General features: G+C 36.9%; 1 protein-coding gene across 1 annotated transcript; it reads right to left on the reverse strand.

Annotated features, from left to right (window-relative positions):
- Positions 1-373: 373 nt before the first annotated feature.
- On the reverse strand, positions 374-19867 carry MRPL39 (mitochondrial ribosomal protein L39). The gene is made up of 10 exons (XM_057696874.1): positions 19713-19867; positions 18713-18919; positions 16797-16936; positions 14494-14593; positions 13447-13514; positions 10514-10626; positions 7931-7996; positions 6898-7051; positions 3409-3456; positions 374-595 (listed from the first exon to the last, which is right to left on the reverse strand). The coding sequence occupies exons 1-10, from the start codon at positions 19774-19776 to the stop codon at positions 548-550; spliced, it is 1008 nt and encodes a 335-aa protein (XP_057552857.1). The 5' UTR covers positions 19777-19867; the 3' UTR covers positions 374-547.
- Positions 19868-19905: the final 38 nt, after the last annotated feature.

Raw genomic sequence — 19905 nt, forward strand, 5'->3', positions numbered from 1 at the left:
ACTTGGCAGCTCTATGCTCCCCAGTTTCCTCATTTACAAAATGGAAAAACCTTCTCAACAGACTGTTGTAAGGATTAAATAAGAGATTTCATGTGAAAAGATTAGCACAATGGCCAATATATAGGAAATACTCAGTTACTCAGTAAATAGTCAGTTAATCTATTTATCCACAAAACACTTGCCATTTGGCACAAGGATGGTTACTGCATCTCTGTTTAAAACAGTGAAAAATGGAAACTAGTATGATCCTATTTATGTTTGTAAAAGATTGCAATTGTATTTGTGCATATATGTTTATACATGTACAAAAAAGGACTGAAAGGAGAAAACATGCCAATGTGTTACATCTGGTGAGTAGGAGGGGGCAAGGCTGTTTCTGTGTAAAATTTTTATTGTGGACATAAGTTGTTTTATCCTTTAGAGAAAGGAAAAAGTAAACATCAGTATATATCTTAGGGAGAAAAAGTTAATTTTATAAGCACACACAAACATTACATAGAAAACTTTTATTTTAATTTACTATACATATTTAAATTTGAGGACGTTACTAGGTAGATGCACTTTCCTCTGTAGGCTTAGTTTGATCTTCAGTTACCTGTAAAAACATAAACAGCTTTACTTTTCTAATAAACACTTTTAGTTTTACCCTTCACCCACCATTTAAAATCACTGCACAGTCTTTGTCTTATAATGACCCTTTCTTTGCCTTTCTCCTTCAATAGTAATTATTATAGAAAGTTAAGTAGAAAGAAAAGAAAACTTACACAACCAAGTTCTTAATATAAATTACCAAGTACAATTCCATTAAAAATATAACCTGAGGCATATATCTAGGTTTCTCAAGCTTATCATTTTATTTTTCATCTATAAAATGAAACCATTAGTATAAGAAAAATATCAGCAGTACTGCAACAAGGTATTTTAAATCAATCTATTTTGTTGAAAAAAATCAACCTATTTTGAACATAGTATATTACAGGTTTAGTAGAAATAGTATCTTAGTATTTCTATCACATGTCACTCAGACATAGCAAGCAAACAGAGCTAAACTGTGTTCCTCATCACTCCAAAACCTGCCCTTCTTCCTGCATTATCTATTTCAGGGAAGGGCTCTATCTAGATGCCCAACACACAGTTCTCTTATCGCATAATTAATCAATAGTCATATTAATTCCACCTAAGTAACTCTCACAGCCATTTTCACAGCCCTGCTGTAATTTCAGAATCTCATCATCCCCTACAGGACTGCTGGCTTAAGTCACAGTTAGCTTCCATGCTGCCCCCAGAATGAGCTTTTAAACAGGAATAGTTTCCCAATAGGTCACTTCCTTATTCAAATTCTCCAGTTACCTCCAACCGCCTTCAAGAGGGGAATGCAAATTCCACATCAAGGAAGACATGTTCTATTTCCTCATGTTCTGTTTCCAATGAACTGATCTGGACTCATCAGCCACCCTCCATGTGACTACACGTCCAGATTCATCTCACATTCACCATGCACTCCACCCCTCCATGCCTCTTAGGAAGTGAGTAGCTTCCTCTGAGATAAATCCATCCCCAAGCAAATTATCTGCCTGGCCCACTTTTATTCATCCATTAAAACCGGCTTAAGAAACACCAATTCCTGGGAACCTTCCTTAACCAACCCCCCAGCATGTGTCCCACATATACACCTGAACTGTCTGCTTACAAGTCTAGTTATTTTGTTCAAGTAACTTCCTTGAAGACAGCACAAAGATTTTGTTCATTGCTGTACGCACTGTTCTAGCACAAAACAATCAGTCTGTGTAATTAAATCAATGAACCATATGTTTAACCTACTCCCTCCAGACGAGCAAATGAACAGTAGAAGGAAACTGAACCAAAATAAATGTTGCAAAAACAGCTACTCACTGATTCCTACGAGATACTCTAGGTTACTGTCTCTACTATTTTTCTCCATTTCTTATATACTCATTTTTTTCTCTAGTTTCTTAATCTAAGATGGACATTGTGACCAACCAAAGAGACAGTTATTCCACCTATTCAAAAGCACTTTCTTCTCATGAGAAAAAGAAAATTTGCATCGCCTTTACACAAAAACATTATAGCTAAGTGCCTAAATAGTAAATTCTATCTAGAAAGTCATTAATAAAGACTAGGTTTGCACATCATCATGCAAAATGTTCAATAAATTATTTATTAGGTAATCCCCCATAAGCCAAGTGTTGTGTTCAAACTGTGGCACTGCACACAGTATATAACAAACCTGAATGTACTAGCAAAAATAATCAGAAAACAACATGAGGAGGTACACCATCAAGAAGAAATTGCAGGGATGGATATTTGTTCAGAGATTACTCTGAGACTGTTTCATGGAGAAGGTAAGACTTGGGCAAGGTCTTGAAGAATGAGTAAAATATAAATAGGAGGAGGATGAGAAACAGAGTCCAGACATAACTGTCATAAAGAAACAAACTTGAAAATAAGTTTGAGTTAACAATATGCATTACATATCTGAAAGTTGCTAAGAGAGTAATTTTAAACGTTCTCACCATTAAAAAAAAACTAACTCTCTGAGATAATGGATGTGTGAACTAATCTTACTGTGTTAATCATTTTACAATATATACATATATCAAATCATTACATAGTACACCTTAAAACTACACAATGTTGTATATCAATGATATTTCAATAAAGCTGGAAAAAAATGAAGTGATAGGAGAAAGTAAACTAAAACAAAAACAAAAAAAACAAGAAAGTAAGTTTGATGTGTGCTTGTAAGCTTGACTAGAGTGGAAAATTAGGGTAACTAGGAAGGGTTCATGAGGCCGGGATACACAGGGCAGCTATCAAATGATGTAAGTAAAAAGTTAACACTTAGTCTCTGGAAGAGTCAATAGGGATAGTTGTGGTCAAGAAATATCATCACTCCTATTTGTGAAGTCTAGATGCCAGTGACACAGAATAAACTACAACACAAGCATTCAAATTTGGTTTTCAGAACATCTGCACATTTAATATGTCAACTCTGAAGGCAGCTTTAAAACATATCTGACAAATCTTTAAATGTTCATCAACTTCACAAAAAATCATAAGGCCTAATTAACACCATTACAACCATTAAGAACTATAACTACTATCTAGTGATATTCTTATTTTTCTTCAAGTTCTACAGTACCATTCCCATGATATTAACAAACAAAAACAAAGAGAATTGCCAAATAACTTTTCTCTTGACAAAATACTAACAGGGTCAACAGCCACAATACTGCTTTAGCTATTGAGACAACTAACTGCTTTTTTTCTTTCTTTCTCCTTCTTTTTTCTTTATTATTTTGTTGTTGTGGTAGTAGTGGTTGCTTTCAAAATTTTAAGGAAAATTTCTTCATAGAAATGTACTTACATGCTGTCAAAAACACTTACCATTTTCCGAGACCTTTCCAATAGTTTATTCCATATTGTAAACTGTGCCTTGAGAAAAAAGATTTACTATGAATTAAATAAAACACAAAAGTTAAAATAAAAGAGGAGGAGTCTTTACATAGGGTTTAAACAAAACAAATACATAAAAAGTTAGGCAGTACTAATGAGGCTCTGTGGTTACAAAAGTGTGTTCAAGTAGGGAAAAAAGGCACATACTCTACAGAACAGCTGCTTTGTTTAGCATTTAAGAAAAAAAGACTTAAGGACTGAATATGCCATTCTTCCTCTCTGTCCTTCTTAATCATTACCACCACAGAAAGCATTCCTTCTAATGGGAAGCAAAAATCTGTACCACTTTCCCACTGTTCTTTTCTTAAAAAGCCAATTTCAACATTAGTGGTCATTCTTCAAATCACAAGCAATCACAAGGAAAGGTTCATAAAGAACCAATTGTGACATCTCACACTGAAAGGGTAGACCTAGAGGATTTAGTAAGTTATCCTAAAGAACAAGTAAAAACTAATGAAGACAACAATAAAGCTATTTCTATAACCCAATTTCCTCATTTCTTAACAATCTTATGTAGCAGAGGATTATCAGAGCGCATAAATGAAAACTGAAAAGTGCAAAATGACCACATCAATGTTACTAAGTCAGTTGAACGTGATACTGAGGGATATGGGTGAGTCGAGAACTATTTGAAACTGGATGAGCTGGTAAAATCTGTAATAAAAGGTACTCAATACGTATATGCAAACCTTCTGGAGGAAGAGCAGCATGGTATGTTTAAAGGGAAAACCATACCTGGCTCAAAATGAACAGCAGGTGGGAGACTTTAAGGTGTGAGTGGAATACAACGGATGATGGAGAAAGCGATATGAGATGAAGTCAGAGACAGAGGCAGGAGCCACACAACACAGGCCTTTGCAAGACAGAGTGAAGGGCTGGCATTTGTTCATAAGAAGCCACTGAACGTTTCGGGCAGAGGAATTGCATAATCTGATTTGTAAATCAAAAGGATCATTTTGGTAGAGAATGTGCTGTGGGGGGCAAGAATGAAAGCAAGGAAGGGGAGTGAAGAGAGAGAGGGACTGAGGCAAGGAAAGCAGCAGTAGATGAGATGCTATGCAGTGGACGCATCTGGGCTATGTTTTAGGGTTAAGAGTTGAAAGGACTTGCTTATGGATGGAGTGGCACATGGCTATGAGGGAAACAGAATCAAGGATTACCTCAAACAGCCGGGTAGATGACAGCGTCATTTACTGAAATGGAAAAAGCTAGGAAAGGCAGATGTGTGGAAAAAAACACATAAAAGACACGTATGCTCAAAATCACAAAATGCTGATGAAAGGGATGAAAGAAGATTTAAATAAATGAAAAGATATATTGTGTTCACAGACTGGAAGACTCAATACAGTAAAGATATCAATTCTCCCCAATCTGATATACAGGTTTAATAAAATTCCTATCAAAATCCCAGCAAGATTTGTTGATAGAAAAAAGTTAAATGGAAAGGCAAAGGATCTAGAATAGCTAAAACAATTTTTATAACAAATAATAATATGGGAGGAATTATTCTACCTGATTTTAATATCTATTAAAGCTACAGTAATCAAGACTGTGTGATATCTGGAAGAGAGACGGACACATAAATCAACGGAATACAACGGAGAACCCAGAAATAGACCCACACATATATAACCACTGATTTTCAACAACAGTACAAAAGCAACTCAACATAGGAAGGACAGCCTTTTCAACAAATGGTACTGGAGCAATTTGATACGTAAAGGGAAAAAAAAAAAACCAATGAACCTCACCCTAAATCTCACACCTTGTACAAAATTTAACTCAAAATAAACTATAAACTTAAATATAAAACTAGAAAACTTTTAGGAAAAAGAACAGGAGAGAATCTTTGGGATCTAGGGCTGGGCAAAGAATTCTTAGAATTGACATCAAAAGCCCAAGCCATAAAGGGAAAAACTGACAGCTGGACTAGATCAAAATGAAAAACTGTTTATCTGTAAAAACCAGTGAAGAGGATGAAAAGACAAGCTACAGACAAAAAGAAGATATTTGAAAACTACATGTCTAGCAAAGAACTTAAAGAATACTTAAAAAAAAAACTCTCAAAACTCAACAGTAAAAAAGCAAACAATCCAATTAGAACATGGACAAAAGAACAGACATTTCATCAGAAAAAGATACACAGATAGCAAATAAGCCCATGAAAAGATGTTCAACACAACTGGCCAATAGGGAAATGAAAATTAAGTTCAATAAGAAATCACTACAAACCCATCAGAATGGCTAAAATAAAAACTGACAACATCAAATGCTGACAAGGATTAGAAAAATTGATTATTCACACATTGCTGGTGGGAATATAAACTAGCATTTAGTTTGGTAGTTTCTTAAAAAACAAAATATGCCCCCACCATATGACCCAGCAATTGTACTCCTGGGCATTTACCCCAAAGAAATGAAAACATATATTCACAAAAACCTATATGCCAATGTTCACAACAACTTTATTCATAATAGCTTTATTCAAAGTAACCAGAAACAACCCAAATATCCTTTAACAAGTGAACGGCTGAACAACTGTGGTATATCCACACCAAGGAATACCACTCAGCAATTAAAAGGAACAAACTATTGATATCCTGACACATGCAACAATTCAGATGAATCTCCAGAGAACTATGCCGAGTGAAAAAAGCCAATCCCAAAAGATTACAACGGTGAATGATCCCATTCATATGACATTCTTGAAATGACAAAATTATAGAAATGGAGAACAAATGAGTAGTTACCAAAAGCAAGGAGGTTGAGGCAGGGCAGAGTGGAGTGGGTGTGAGTGGTTGTGGCTATAAAAGGCCAACCTGAGGGATCCTTGTGAAGGAATTGTTCTGTAACTTCACTGTATCAGCGTCCATACTCTGGTTGTGATATTGTGCTATAGTTTCGCAACATGTTACCACTGGAAAAACTGGGTAAATGTACTTGGGATTCCTCTGTATTATTTCTTAGGACTGTATATAAATCTACAATTACCTCAAAATCAGAAGTTTAATTAAAAAAAGGATTAGCAAGGGGTGGGAGTAAAATGGAAAATGATATGAAACAGATCCTCAAAATAGATTAGGAAGAAGAATATGCAAAAGGTAAGGCCAAAAGGCACTCCAGAAGGTCCTATCAATGCATGCTCCACTACTCCTCACTGCACCCTCCTTTACACTAATTTGAAATATTAAAAATACTATCTCAATTTGATTTAATTTTTTCAACTAATATTTCTTTCATAAATTATCTGTTTACATCCTGGGTAAAATTATTTCTAATCATAAACCCGCGCTGACAAACTATTAGTGTTACACAACTTAATGAAAACTAAAATGTATGTCCTTCAAACTGGTATAAAATCAAGACCAGAATCACACCCACACCCAAATTGAATGAGATGAAACTTTAAGCTTTACTTACTCTTAAGTGCACAGGTAAAGAGAGACCCTGGAATCTTCGTACAAGACTCGACTGGGTGGCTTGAAGATTATGAACTGCTGATACTTCGTACTGGAAACAAATACTTGTTCTTGGAATAAGAGGGCCCTCACTCACATCAATGAAGTCACCAAATCTGATTTTAAAAGTAAACAAATAAAACCTCAAAACCAAATCATTTACCATAGTTTGGGGGGAAAAATTCTATTCATTCTCTTTGCGACTACATCCCTAATGAAGAACAATCCACGTGGATCAATTCTGTCTCGACTAGCCCCTGTGAGGATCTCAAGTGAAGAGGACTAAAATTTTGGAAATTAAAATCAGTGAATCTTTTTCTTACTTAGCATTGATATAGTTTTAAAGATTTTTTTAAGATCACTGAGCACATTATGCTATCAAGCAGATCCAATGTCTAAAACTGATACCTATCACCTTATAACAACTAACTGCAACAGAGTTTAGAATTTAGCATGTAAGACAGCTTCCTAGAGGAAAAATGTTAAACCTGAGTCAAGAAAACATGAAGTTGAGAAAACTGAGGCCATGAAGTCATTTTTTGCATAATGCATTGTCTTACCTCTCATCCCAGCACTGGAAAGCACATTGTGATAGAACTTCCTCATATGTAACATAAGTAGTAACTAATTAGTCAGTATTCATATTTCTATATACATATGAATTATGTTCAATTCACAACAATGAATATTTTGCCCAATTTCAAAAATAACTCAAAAATTAACCCTAAAAATTTTTGTAACAATGGTTTCCAACTCTTAAAATATAAAAATAACAAACAAAAAAATGAGAAACAGAAACCACAACTGTTCCTGAAGATAACTTAAAGCTCCCAATTACCACCATATCAAAAAACTGAACAAAGCAGTAAGAAGTAAGGTAATAAGAACAACAAATTAAGGTACAAATCTTTTTCAGTCATACACCAGTCAGGTAACAATAAAACTAAACCTTCCTATAAATTAGCATAGCAGTCAATTTTTAAATTTTTACTTACCTGTGTAACTTGACTATTCTCTCTGGGTTCTGAGATGCCTTCTCTTCTATAAAATCTAATTTGTACCTAAAAAGCAGCAAAGAAAAAAATGTTTTAATTCTAAATGTACAAAAAAGTGTTTAAAGCCACCTCCCTTTCTCTTCCTTTTCAGCCAGTTTTTGAAAGATGAGTGTACACTTGGACCCTCCCCTTCCTCACCTCCCATTCACGCCTCACCTCCTTCAATCTGGCCACAGCCTCACAACTCCACCAAACTGTTCTCCTTGGTGCCAATCTAGTGGACACTATTCAGTCTTTATTTCTACTGTTCAAAGTGTTTTTTTCCGCCGGCTTCCGTGGCATTCCCTACTGCTTGTTATTCTAACTCTCTGGCCACCCTTCTCTTTCCCTGCCCTTCGAGGGTTCTGTCCTTAGACTCTTTTCACTCTAAGCATCCTTCTCTGGGCTACCCTGATTTGCACAGCTTGAATTACCACTTATGCATTTATATCTTCTACACCTCTGCTTCTAACCCACATACCTCTTCTGAGTACCAAAATGTGCATCCAAGACACTTCTGGACATCCACCAGGGTGTTCCACAAGCACCTTACACTCCCAAATTCTCAAACTGAACAAAAACTTACCCCCCCTTTCTCACCAAACTTATTCTTATTCCTGAATTCCCTAGCTTAGTAAATGACACCACCAACCACCCACGTGTCCAAGAGAAAAACTTCAGAGATTTCCCTGATTCCTGTTTCTTCCACCACACTCACTCCCATCCAATTCATTTCTAAGTCATGTCAATTCTACTGCCTAAATGTCTCTCACCTCTACTCAAGTCTGTCAGTATAGCTAATAGCACAGATGGAACTGCATAGTCCAGGTTCAAATCATGACTTTACCACTTACTATTAAGGGCCTTGCCTATTTATCCCAGAATACTAAACAAACATTACACACATGTATGACAAGGTTGGGAAGCAATAGTTTGTGCAGAAATATCCACTTACTGCCACACCCATTCTGCCAGAGCCCCAGTGTATTACTGAGTGAGCCAACTCCCTTGAATACTTGTTCCTCTTGACCCACCTCTAAGAGATGCTCCTGTCCCCTGGGAGCCAAAGCCACGGAAAGATTCCCCCTGCAGCAGAAAGGCCCAATCACTGATCCACCTTCAACCATCCAAAACTCTGTCTCCTCAAACTTGCCCCCAAATGATCTCGCACCTCGCTTTACACATTCACCTAAAGTAACCAAAGTCCTACAAGCCTTTCCTAGACTTTGACAGTTGGGGTGGGGCAGGCAGGAAATCTCAGTGTACATGGAATGAAAGTCTAGAGTATGCCATTCAACATGGTAGCTATGGAGCATTTTAATGTAATTAGTCCTAACTGAAATGTACCTTACATGTAAAATACACACCAGCTTCTGAAGACTTAATATAAAAAAGAGAATATAAAATATTAATTTTTTAATATTAATCACATGTTGAAATAACATTTCAGATACACTGTTTAAGTGAAAATGTATTATTAAAATTAACTTCATCTTTATTTCGAATTTTTTTTAATGTAGCTACTAGGAAATTTAGTTATGCAGATAACTCACATTATATTTCTATTGGACAACACGGCTGCAGAATTTTGGTGGGGGAGGTGATGATAAATTCTGATAAAGGAATTTTCTTATAGAATTAAGGGTAATTTAGTTGTAAAGAACTATTTTTACTCTAGTTCAGTACATTCCTACTGCTTTCTAAGTATATTGGTTCCAAAATATGCTAAATATTATAAACTAGCCCCACAAGAATCTGTGTCTCAATTTATAAATAGCTAAAGAAATTCCAATCTATCACCTTTAGCAATTTGCAGGTGCATATTTTGGCTTCAGAATCTAGTATGTATGTTATTTTTTGCAGTGCAGATTTCCCTTCCTAATTAATTCTAATTTAAATTCTCAATTAAATTATTCTTAAAATTTATGTTCTCACAATTAGCAGAAGATAAAATAGAAGTTTTCTCAGTGAGAAAGAGAATTGAGAAGCCAGAGCAGATTTAACGTTGGCAAAGAAAATTCATCAAATGGATAATTCCCGTACAGAAAACGAAAATCTGGGGGAACACTTTACTTCATCTGTTAGCTGCCTCCAAACAGCTGGCACTTTCTGCTTTACCCTTTTCATTTGAAGAGTGCAAAGATGGGAAGGAAAGGCTGCTAAATGCAATACAGTTTAAATAAATTTAAATTCAAAAAATACAGTTTCTTAAAATAGGCTATCACTTCACAATGGAAGGAAAAAAAGGGAAACATATTGTGATATATCGTGATATAAAGAGGAGGACTGGCCAAAGAAAAAGAGAAGTAAAACAAAGTAAGAAAATTATCAAAGGTTAGAGGGGTGGGGGAGGTGAAACTCCTCAGTTTAATAAATAATGAGATAAACAAAAGCAAAGAGGCTGGTATAGAAAAGAGATCTCAGAGCTAAAAAGTAAAATGTGTCCTATATACATCAAATATAAAAATTCTTAAGAACTGAATTTTCTTCATTACATACAACTTTGGGAGGTTTAATTTTGTTTTAAAGGAAGCCAACACTTACTTATTGTGTTGAAATATTTCTAATGCCACTTTTGCTTCAACTTCCAGAGTTTCAAATGGAAGATCTTTATAAATTAAAGCACGAGCATCTTTTGTGAAAGAATGTAAGTTCTCCTTAAAAATGAAAGTGTTAATTAACCTTTTGTAGCAATTTACTTAAAAACAATTCTCATAAAGCAGATAAAATTGTATGCCTAATATTATAAATCTAACTACAACAAAAAGCAAAAGCAAATTTGCTAGGAAAGAAAGCAATTAAATTAAATACTTGAACCATAAAATGTACGGTTAGCAATTTCTCCCAATCCTACAAAACTATAAAAGTTGTAATTAAGCTGTAATCAAATATCAGCCTGTATTAGAAATAATTATTAAGGATAATCCTACAAAGAAATCTGAAAAAACATTTCATTCAAATCATACAGCCTTATAGATATTAAAATGATGGTGCAACAAGTAGAAATGCTAATAAGTAAACAGTAAGATACAAAAATTCGTTTACACTATGAGTAAAACTAACCTTAAATAAACGCATGAGGAAAAAATTATTGTTTATATGATTCAGAAAGTTTCACTAGGAAATGTAATGTCATCATTGGCCATATCCAAAATATAGCATAAATCCGATATTAAAAATTTCTGTTTAATGAAAATGTCAATTTTACACAACTAAAATGACTGATTAATAATACACATTAACAATGTTTATGAGATTTTTAATAAAAACTATAATTGAGTTTTCACACTATAAATCATTACTAATATATAAAAGATCAAGCACTATTATGTAAAGAATTTTTGTAGCAAAATTCTTCCCAGGGACTTCCCTGGTGGCACAGTGGTTAAAAATCCGTCTGCCAATGCAGGGGACATGGGTTCAATCACTGGTCCAGAAAGATCCCACATGAAGCCCTGTGCTCTAAAGCCCACAAGCCACAATTACTGAGCACATGTGCCACAACTACTGAAGCCCACGCCCCAAAACAAGAGAAGCCGCCACCATGAGAAGCCAGTGCACCACAACAAAGAGGAGCCACCACTCACCACAACTAGAGAAAGCCCAGGCGCAGCAATGAAGACACCATTCGGCCAATAAATAATTAAAAAAATAAAATGTGTCTTCTTAAAAAAAAAATCCTTTCCATAAACTTCCTAATAAACTCTTTTGAAATGATTTCTCCATTTTAAAGGGATAATTTTCTGTATAACAAATCCACATTCATGGTTTAACACAGCTGTTATTTGAATGTAACTCTCCCTTACTTCCTCTAAGCCTTCCACCCAACCCCATGGTACCTGCAATTAACTAACACTGTACATTTCAGTTTTATCTTTTAAAAAAGGAAAAGGAGACAGCAAGTTTCATAGATAATGAGAGTTAAATTTTGATCTCCTTACTTTTTAACTTAAATCCCCCAATAAAGTAAGAATCTTCACAGATTTGAAAAAAAAAGAAATTATATTGACAAGAGTCCACAGATCAAGAAAAAACTGTTTCAACCTCTCCCCTGACCACCCTTCCCATCTCTCCTGATACCTCTCTTCCCTCTCTCCCTTTCTCTCTCTTTCTGCCTTCTGGTTTCCCTCCTCTCTCCCTTTTGATATTAAGCAATAAGGGCAGGAATATAAAAGAAATGTTTCAAACCCAGCACTTAAACCTGGATCTTCCCTGACTCCAAAATTTTTGCTTTTAGAAACTACACTATTTCATTAAATCTAAGATGTACCACTAAGAAAAAACATTACCAATTATAATCATCTACTGTAAGTCACATTTGCTCCAGAAAATTATACTGAGTGAAAAATGCCAATCCCCAAAAGTTACATACTGAATGATTTCATTTACATAACATTCTTGAAATGACAAAATTATACAAATAGAGAACAGATAAGTGGTTGCCACAGTTTAAGGATGAGGGGATGGAGACTAAAGAGAAATGTGAGTGACTCTGGCAGTGACAGAAATGTTCTATATCTTGGTTCTGTCAGTGTCAATATCCTGGTCGTGATATGCTACTACGGTTTCACCAGATGATACCATTGGGGAAAACTGAGTAAAAGGAACATGGAATCTCTATGTACTATTACTTACAACTCCATGTGTGTCTATAATTTTCTTCAACTAAAGTTTAATTTAAAAAATTGTTATAGGAACAAACAAAAGACACATTTGTTTTCAGAGATATTAAATTGTGAAAAAAATGTACACAGTGGAATTGATAAAATGGTATACTACACTGCCTCCCCTTTTCTGATCTCCAGACTTCCAAGCTGTAGAACATACAGTCTTGCTTAATTAAGAATCAGGCATTTGTCTATTCTCCCCAGTCACAACTAAGTCTCTAGGCTTGACTTTGGAAAGCTGTCAGCACCCCCCACCTATAATACAGGACCTGATCTAGGTCCACTCTCTTAGCCAGGCTCCTGCTGCTACCCAAGTCCCCAACCAACAAGGAGCACCCTCATTATGAAGGCAGACCATTCCAGAAGAAGCTAGTTTGTTGCTATTTAGTTTGCTATTATTTGGGTCAGCTTTGTCAAAGTCTGATAATTTAATTCACCACCCCCACCGCCCCGAATATAAGTCTTGTTTATAGAAAGATCTCAGTATGCAATAGGCTTAAAATGGCTTAGGGCAGTGGTTTTCAAATTGTGCTCTGGGCATCCAAAGAGGTGATGCTCCAGGCCTCCCACCATCACATCAACGAAGATAGTTAAGCTTCTATATTTTATATTCTGGGTACCACACTATTGTGAATATCCTCAATCATATATCTCTGTCTTAAATACACTAAAAAGTAACAATAAAGATAGATTGATTGATTCTTTTAAATATCCTCAACATGCAGTACCATTCAACAATACCAACACAGGAATCTTTCTAAGAAAGAAAGGCAGAGAGTCTAAAGTTAATACTCCAAAGAGTAGACTTACTTTTGTTGGCATCCACTCATCAAGTCTCTTATCCAAAACCACATCATAGCAGAAGGCTCCAGCAATTACTGTAAATCCAACCAAAATGAAAAGCAAAGTTAAATCTGTTAGAGTAGAAAGTTACAAATTTGCAACAAATGAATATTTAGATCATAAAATGAAGGGTCAACAATCTCTTGCAACACTTCAAATTATAAAACTGTCACCATTATTCCAGCTGTTTGTCAGAACTCTACCGACTCTCCCCCCACCATAAAACTAACTCAACTTTTTGTTAACCCAACATCACCAGTATTTTTTAACCACTCACATTTTCTTCAGGAATATTACCATCACAGAGATTTCAAATAATTACTAGATATAACAATTCCTAAAGAATAAGATATTTAATAAGTAAATGAATAAATGGACATGAAATGTTTAATTTCTTTTTTAATGTCTTCTAAATGTCTTCATCTTTTGTTGTTTTGTTTTTGTTAGAATCATTTATTGCCAAATCAAATATTTTTTGGTGTATATAAACTTCTACCTTTTAAAAGAAAAAAACACAAATGTAATCCTACTACACATACTGTTACAAAATCCTAGTTTTAGGAAAATTACAAAGAATGTGAACTCTTCCACCTTCCAAAAATGGTGTTCCTCTCCAGTGTCAGCGTCATTTCTGGTAAAATGGTACCACCTAAACACAGCTTTTTACAGAAGTCTATTTATACTCACATCTCCTACTCCTCCACACATTCTGCTTAGAAATAAGTGCTTAAAGTGGTAAGAAATAAATACTGACACAATGTAATTACATGAAATTCATATTCAAGAGAAACATTCTCCTCCAATTCTATTGTGTTAATAATTGACCACCAATAATTAAATAGAATGGATTTTGTTACCCATAATAAATGGAATGTATGTATGATGGTAATTTATATTAGATTAAATTAGAAGTGAACTCTATACATCAAAAATAGGTACCAAAATATTCAAAGATTACAGAAAGTGTGTGGGTGTGTATACATGTTTACTTACTTATTTGTGCGTGCACATTACCTGGAACTTCTGGAGCTCTGACCAGACTGACCATGTATTCGTCCTTGAATGCCCTCTCTATCACACAGCCCATCATCATGGCACAAGAACGCCAATAAGCCTAGAAAAATAAAACACACACAAACATAATAAACACCAAGATTTACTAACATTTCTTCAATATTAAAATTGAGGGGGACTTCCCTGGTGGCGGCACTGGATAAGACTCCACGCTCCCAATGAAAGGGGCCCAGGTTTGATCCCTGGGCAGGGAACTAGATCCCGCACGCATACCTCAACTAAGGAGCCCACCTGCCACAACTAACTGGTGCAACCAAATAAATAAAGAAATATTAAAAACAAAAAAATTTAGGTTCACTTTTGACTTAGGAACTATTTCTCAAATATCTGTCCACCCTCAGCATTTAGCAATAGTTTCCATCAGACCATGACATTACCTCTACCAAAGCGAAAACCACAAAAGAATGAAGCACCAACTACATGTGGTTAGCAATGTTTGTGTAAAATATCAGACACTATGTTTATCAACCAATAAACAGTTTTACTATCTGGTAGTAATTTTATTTTTAACCCACGATAAAGTTGACTTGTTAACAAACTTATGCTAAAGTAAAATAAATATACAAATATGTACTTGTTTATACTATATATAAATATGGAGGGATAACCCAACTTTTAGGAATTATTTATGACTCCTATCCTATACCTAACATCACACAGCACATCATTTAAGTTACTCATAGTAGCAAAGCAATCTCGCTGTTAACTTGGCTTTCATCTCACTAGCACATTTTGATCCACAGACATGCCTAATATAGGTATCCATGCAATGACCTTCTCAGAGTCATAAAGAGAAACACAAGTCCTGCACCAGCTTAAGCTCTGTACTGGCACTACTATAACTGGGCACTTGACCTTCCTGAGCTCTTCTCCACATCTGAGGACAAGAGTGAACTCATTTGGTTGTGTGTGGCACAGACTGCTCCAGAATGTGTGATACACAACCACATGAATACACTAAAAATAAATGCAAACCCAGGCCTTGAAGGTCAGCAGTAAAATGCACTTCCTCATCTATCTGACTTGATTTTTTTTAATGTCTGTTGAACTCTAGGGTCAATGCCTAGGTTCAATTCAGGCTCAGCCACTTCCTAAACTGGTAACCTTGGTCAGACTACTGCACCTCTCTTTGCCTCAGTTTATTTCTCTGTAAAATGGAGATAACAGCACCGTTTATGGGATTTTTTAATGAGGATTAAATGAGTTAATACCTGTGAATCACCTAAAACAGTGCCTGCTACACAAAAAATGTTCGATGTTAGCTACTACAAATATCATGTCTACCATTTCCTTCTTTAAGTATTTCATTTCAACAAATATTTATTAAACACCTACTCTATGTAAGTCAAAGACAAGATCTAATAAGGGACATGATCCCTGTCTTCACAGAGCCAAGAATCCACTGCATTCAACAGTTCTTATTACAAGAAAAAATCAAAATACTGTATCTAGAGACACTAGGCAAGTGTGGTAAGGCCCAGAAGAAAAGAGGGATTCATTCTGACAAGAAACTGAGAAGGTTCCACAGAGCATATGGCATTTTAATTGAACTGTAAAAGATAAACAGGACTTTAAATGGAGGAAAGAAAATACTCGAAGGAAGAACATCAACAAAAGCAAAGAGGATAACACAACAGAAACCATTAGTGACCAAGTTCTCCAGCATGGCTGCAGCAAAGAGGAAGTGGAAAAAATGCCGTGCAAGGTAAAGCTCAAAAGGCAGGCAGGGTCACAAAAGTGTCCGTGCAGGGCTGGGAAAGTCACATGAACAGTTATCAGGTAGGCGAGTTCTTTAGGAAAAAGTGACATCATCCTTAGTCATATCATTTAATAAAACTCTTACAGGACTATTAAGGAAGTCTTTTGGATTAAAAGAAAGGGTTGGGGGAAGAAAGTTAAAAAGTTATTGAAATAATCCAGAAAAGATTATCAAAGGCAAGAATGAAATTACTGCAATACACAGGGTGATTAATAAAAGTAAGCTGCACAAAGATATGAATGTAAAAGACACATCATATAGTTTTCTCAAACCAAAATAAAGAAACATGAATGCCAATGAGGATTTCTGAACTATGAAAATGCCTAATCTACTAAGGAAAATCCTGATCATCTAGTACAGTACAACAACTGACCTTGGCCGTATCTGTACATTTCATACTACACAGAAAACAGATTTTAATAAAAAAGAGAAGAAAAAAATGGGGAGGTGGCGGGGAGGACCAAAGACATAGAGGCAGAAATACCTTATTGACTTCTCCAGGATCATCGTCTTTGAAAGTAAGAAACTTAATTTCACAGGACTTGGTCAAAGGCTTATACATGTCCCAAGGCTGTCCGTCCACAAGAGCCAGAATCGACTTCTTGCAGTACCACTCACTTAAATCTAGGAATTCAAAACAGATTGAAGATCTAACTCTAACAAAACCCAAGCAAAAAGTTACATGTTTCAGGGCTATGTTAAGAAATAAAACAAGAAAAAGACAAGATTCTGCAAGCTGTTTTTGGGAGAAAAAAAAAAGATGTGTAGCCAATTAAAGAAAATATTCCCAACACGTTCAATGTATTGCTAACTAGTAATGAAATTACCCAAACAAAAATCATTAAGGCCAAGTCTAATTTGAAGTTAATCTGTCTTTTATTATTAAGTAATAAAGCAGTTTTCCAAGAGCTACACTTAAATATTCAGAGAACAGCACTGTGGATATATTTGGATATATGCACACACACCTTAGAAGGGAAAATATATAAATATACATCCCCAGTAAGTCTGTTCTAGATGGGTTTGGGGTCTTGCTCCCAAACCATCTCTTACTTCCCTAACATAGACTTTTCAAGTTAAATACCATAGTTACCAGTTTTTAATTATCAGTATGAATTCACACATAAGGCAATCAGCTGTGGTCTCTTATGACTCCAGAATGCAACTCCAACTCTGATCAGATGTTTTTCGAGTACACAGCTACTCACAGAAGTGGTCAAACCACAAGTCTGAATAAGTTCCATAAGGCAGGGACCATGCCTATTTTTGCTCATTCACCAGTATATCTAGAGTCTAGCACCAGGCCTGAAATATAATAGGTACTCAGTGAAAGTTTATTGAATGATTGATGGTATGAGTGATGAGTAAGTCTGAGCTGAGAGAGGTTCAGAGGCTTCATCTCTACATGTAATGTGTGTAAAACTCCTTAAGGGCCTGAGCTTTGTCTTAGCCTCCTCTCTCTTGCTAATGCCTATCCTACAGCAGAGGTTCAATAAATGCTCAAAAAACAAGTAAGCAATTATAAGTACTAATTCAAGTTCCAAAGTAAAGGAAGATTGAGAGTACACACTCGGCAGGTCAGCCTAAGATTTTAACTAAAGCTAATTACTTAAATGGAATCATCACTGAGTTTTCCAAAAATCTGAACAATGCAGCTAGTCATATAAAAGCGAGCACATGGGTGTACATATCTACTTTTTGTTCTTTTAGAATTTAAATGTTACCAGTTCTATTAAAGTTATGACAAAAACATTTGATTGAAAATAATATAGAGACCTTGTTCCCTTTATTTCCACACCAAGTCACACACAGGGCATTGTTATCTCCCTTAAGATATGAACAAATATTTTTACCCCAATCACACTCACCCTATGCACTCACACATTTACTACATGTACATGTAAATGTAAAAAAAGACACAACACACACACAGAGGCAAGTGGTAAGCAGATAAAAGATTTAAGTCAGGCTATAAAGAGCAGAAAAGGAAAAGAAGGCCAAAAAAAGCTGATCATCTGAGGCCAGGGCAGTCCCTCTGTCCCAAAATCCTCTAATGGGACTCTCGTGGTGCCTGCTCCCATTACACCAGTGTGCGTCTAAAAGGGGCGAGCACACTAGTAGCAAGGCTTTCAGGTCTGCCTTCTGCCAGAAACAATGACAGCACTCAAACTCTGCCAGATCCCAGCAAGTCCCAGGACAACTTATTCATTACAATACCAGCTTTACAAGAGCCACTGTATCCTCAACGGCTAAGCCCACAGGGAACATACAGTAAGATGCCAGATAAAGGAGAACTTCCGGGAAGTTTAGGGAGCAGTTACAACATCTTGTCTCCTCTGTACCCATTATTCTCCTGATGTATGTAAAACCATCAAAACGGTATCCTAATTCACTACTTACGCATGGCGCAACTGTAAGGAGTTGAAATGTTTTTATTCATCACAAAGATAGTGCCAGGGTCAGCTTTCCCAACGTATTTAACTTCAATCTTCTCAGTTCGGGGAGTTAATGATAGCTGCCTGTTTTTCTCTTTGTTGAAGAGCTCATTCTGCACTTCTATCAGCTCCGTCGGTGACAGCTGAGAAGCAGGGGATGTTGCTATAAATCCTGTGCAGAAGTTACAATAAATATGAACACTGAGAAAATACATACCATATTGCCCCACCCTGTTCCACTCCCACATCACCATCCTCCAACAAGGAGAGAAGAGGAGGCAAGGGAATTGTTAATGCTGTTCGCCAAAATAAGCTCAGAGGTAAACTTAAACCCCTTTCTAATATTAATCATTAAAACGCCCACGGAAGAGAACTGCAGCCGGCCCTGATCCGCGCCTTTCCTTCAACGTTGCTCCTTCACCACCAGATTTCCACTGCCCACCAGTGTCCTCGGTCGTATCCCCGTCTGTGCTTTTACAGTAAGGGGCCAAAAGTAATCAGGAAGTGGAGTCAAAACCAGACCAACCACTGGAAAGGCGAGCAAAATTGTCACTCTGAAAAGGTCTTGGGGACAAGAAAGCTCCAAGAGACAGGAGGCCCCACGCCAAAACTCTCCGTATCTAGAGCGAGAAATGCTGCGCTTATCTTCCAAATCCCCAATCAGAGGACTTGGCAAGGCTTGTACCAGTCCAATGGGAAAAGAAGGACGTGTTTGCACGGGGACGCGGTCTCCCTCCCGGAGGCGCCCCAAGCTCCTCCCGCGGCCCCGCCCCTGTCGTCCCCGTCCCTCCCGCGCCCCGAGATCTGTACCCCAAGGCCGGGAGGGGGCGGCCGCCACAGCGGGGACTTAAAGACCCTCCTCCGCCCCTAGCTCCGCGGAACCCCCGGGACCCGCCTCGGACCCAATCTGGGCAGACACCATCCTCTAATCCTCCCTTCCCGTCCTTACGGCCGCTGAGACTCACTCCAGCCGGCCCCGCTGCCGGGGGCGGCCCGCCAGAGCCGCAGCCCCCACACCCGCACGGCCATCGTCTCCTTCGCGACCCTAGAAACAGTCGCGCTCGGGTCCTGCTCTGTCTTCTTCCCCGGAAACTCCGAGCGCGCACCCCAGGTTCCGCCGGACAGTTTCGTTCCGGGCCCGGCTGTCGGGCTGCATCC

This window comes from Hippopotamus amphibius, chromosome 10, assembly GCF_030028045.1.
Source record: "Hippopotamus amphibius kiboko isolate mHipAmp2 chromosome 10, mHipAmp2.hap2, whole genome shotgun sequence".
NCBI classification, from domain to species: Eukaryota; Metazoa; Chordata; class Mammalia; order Artiodactyla; family Hippopotamidae; genus Hippopotamus; species Hippopotamus amphibius.

Coding starts and splice junctions, on each gene's coding strand:
- MRPL39 (XM_057696874.1), bottom strand. CDS start 19,776: ATGGCCGTGCGGGTGTGGGGGCTGCGGCTCTGGCGGGCCGCCCCCGGC. Junction 3,457..6,897: donor CTTTACCTGTGCACTTAAGA/GTAAGTAAAGCT, acceptor TTTTTTCTCAAG/GCACAGTTTACAATATGGAA. Junction 596..3,408: donor TGGAAAGGTCTCGGAAAATG/GTAAGTGTTTTT, acceptor ATGTTTTTACAG/GTAACTGAAGATCAAACTAA.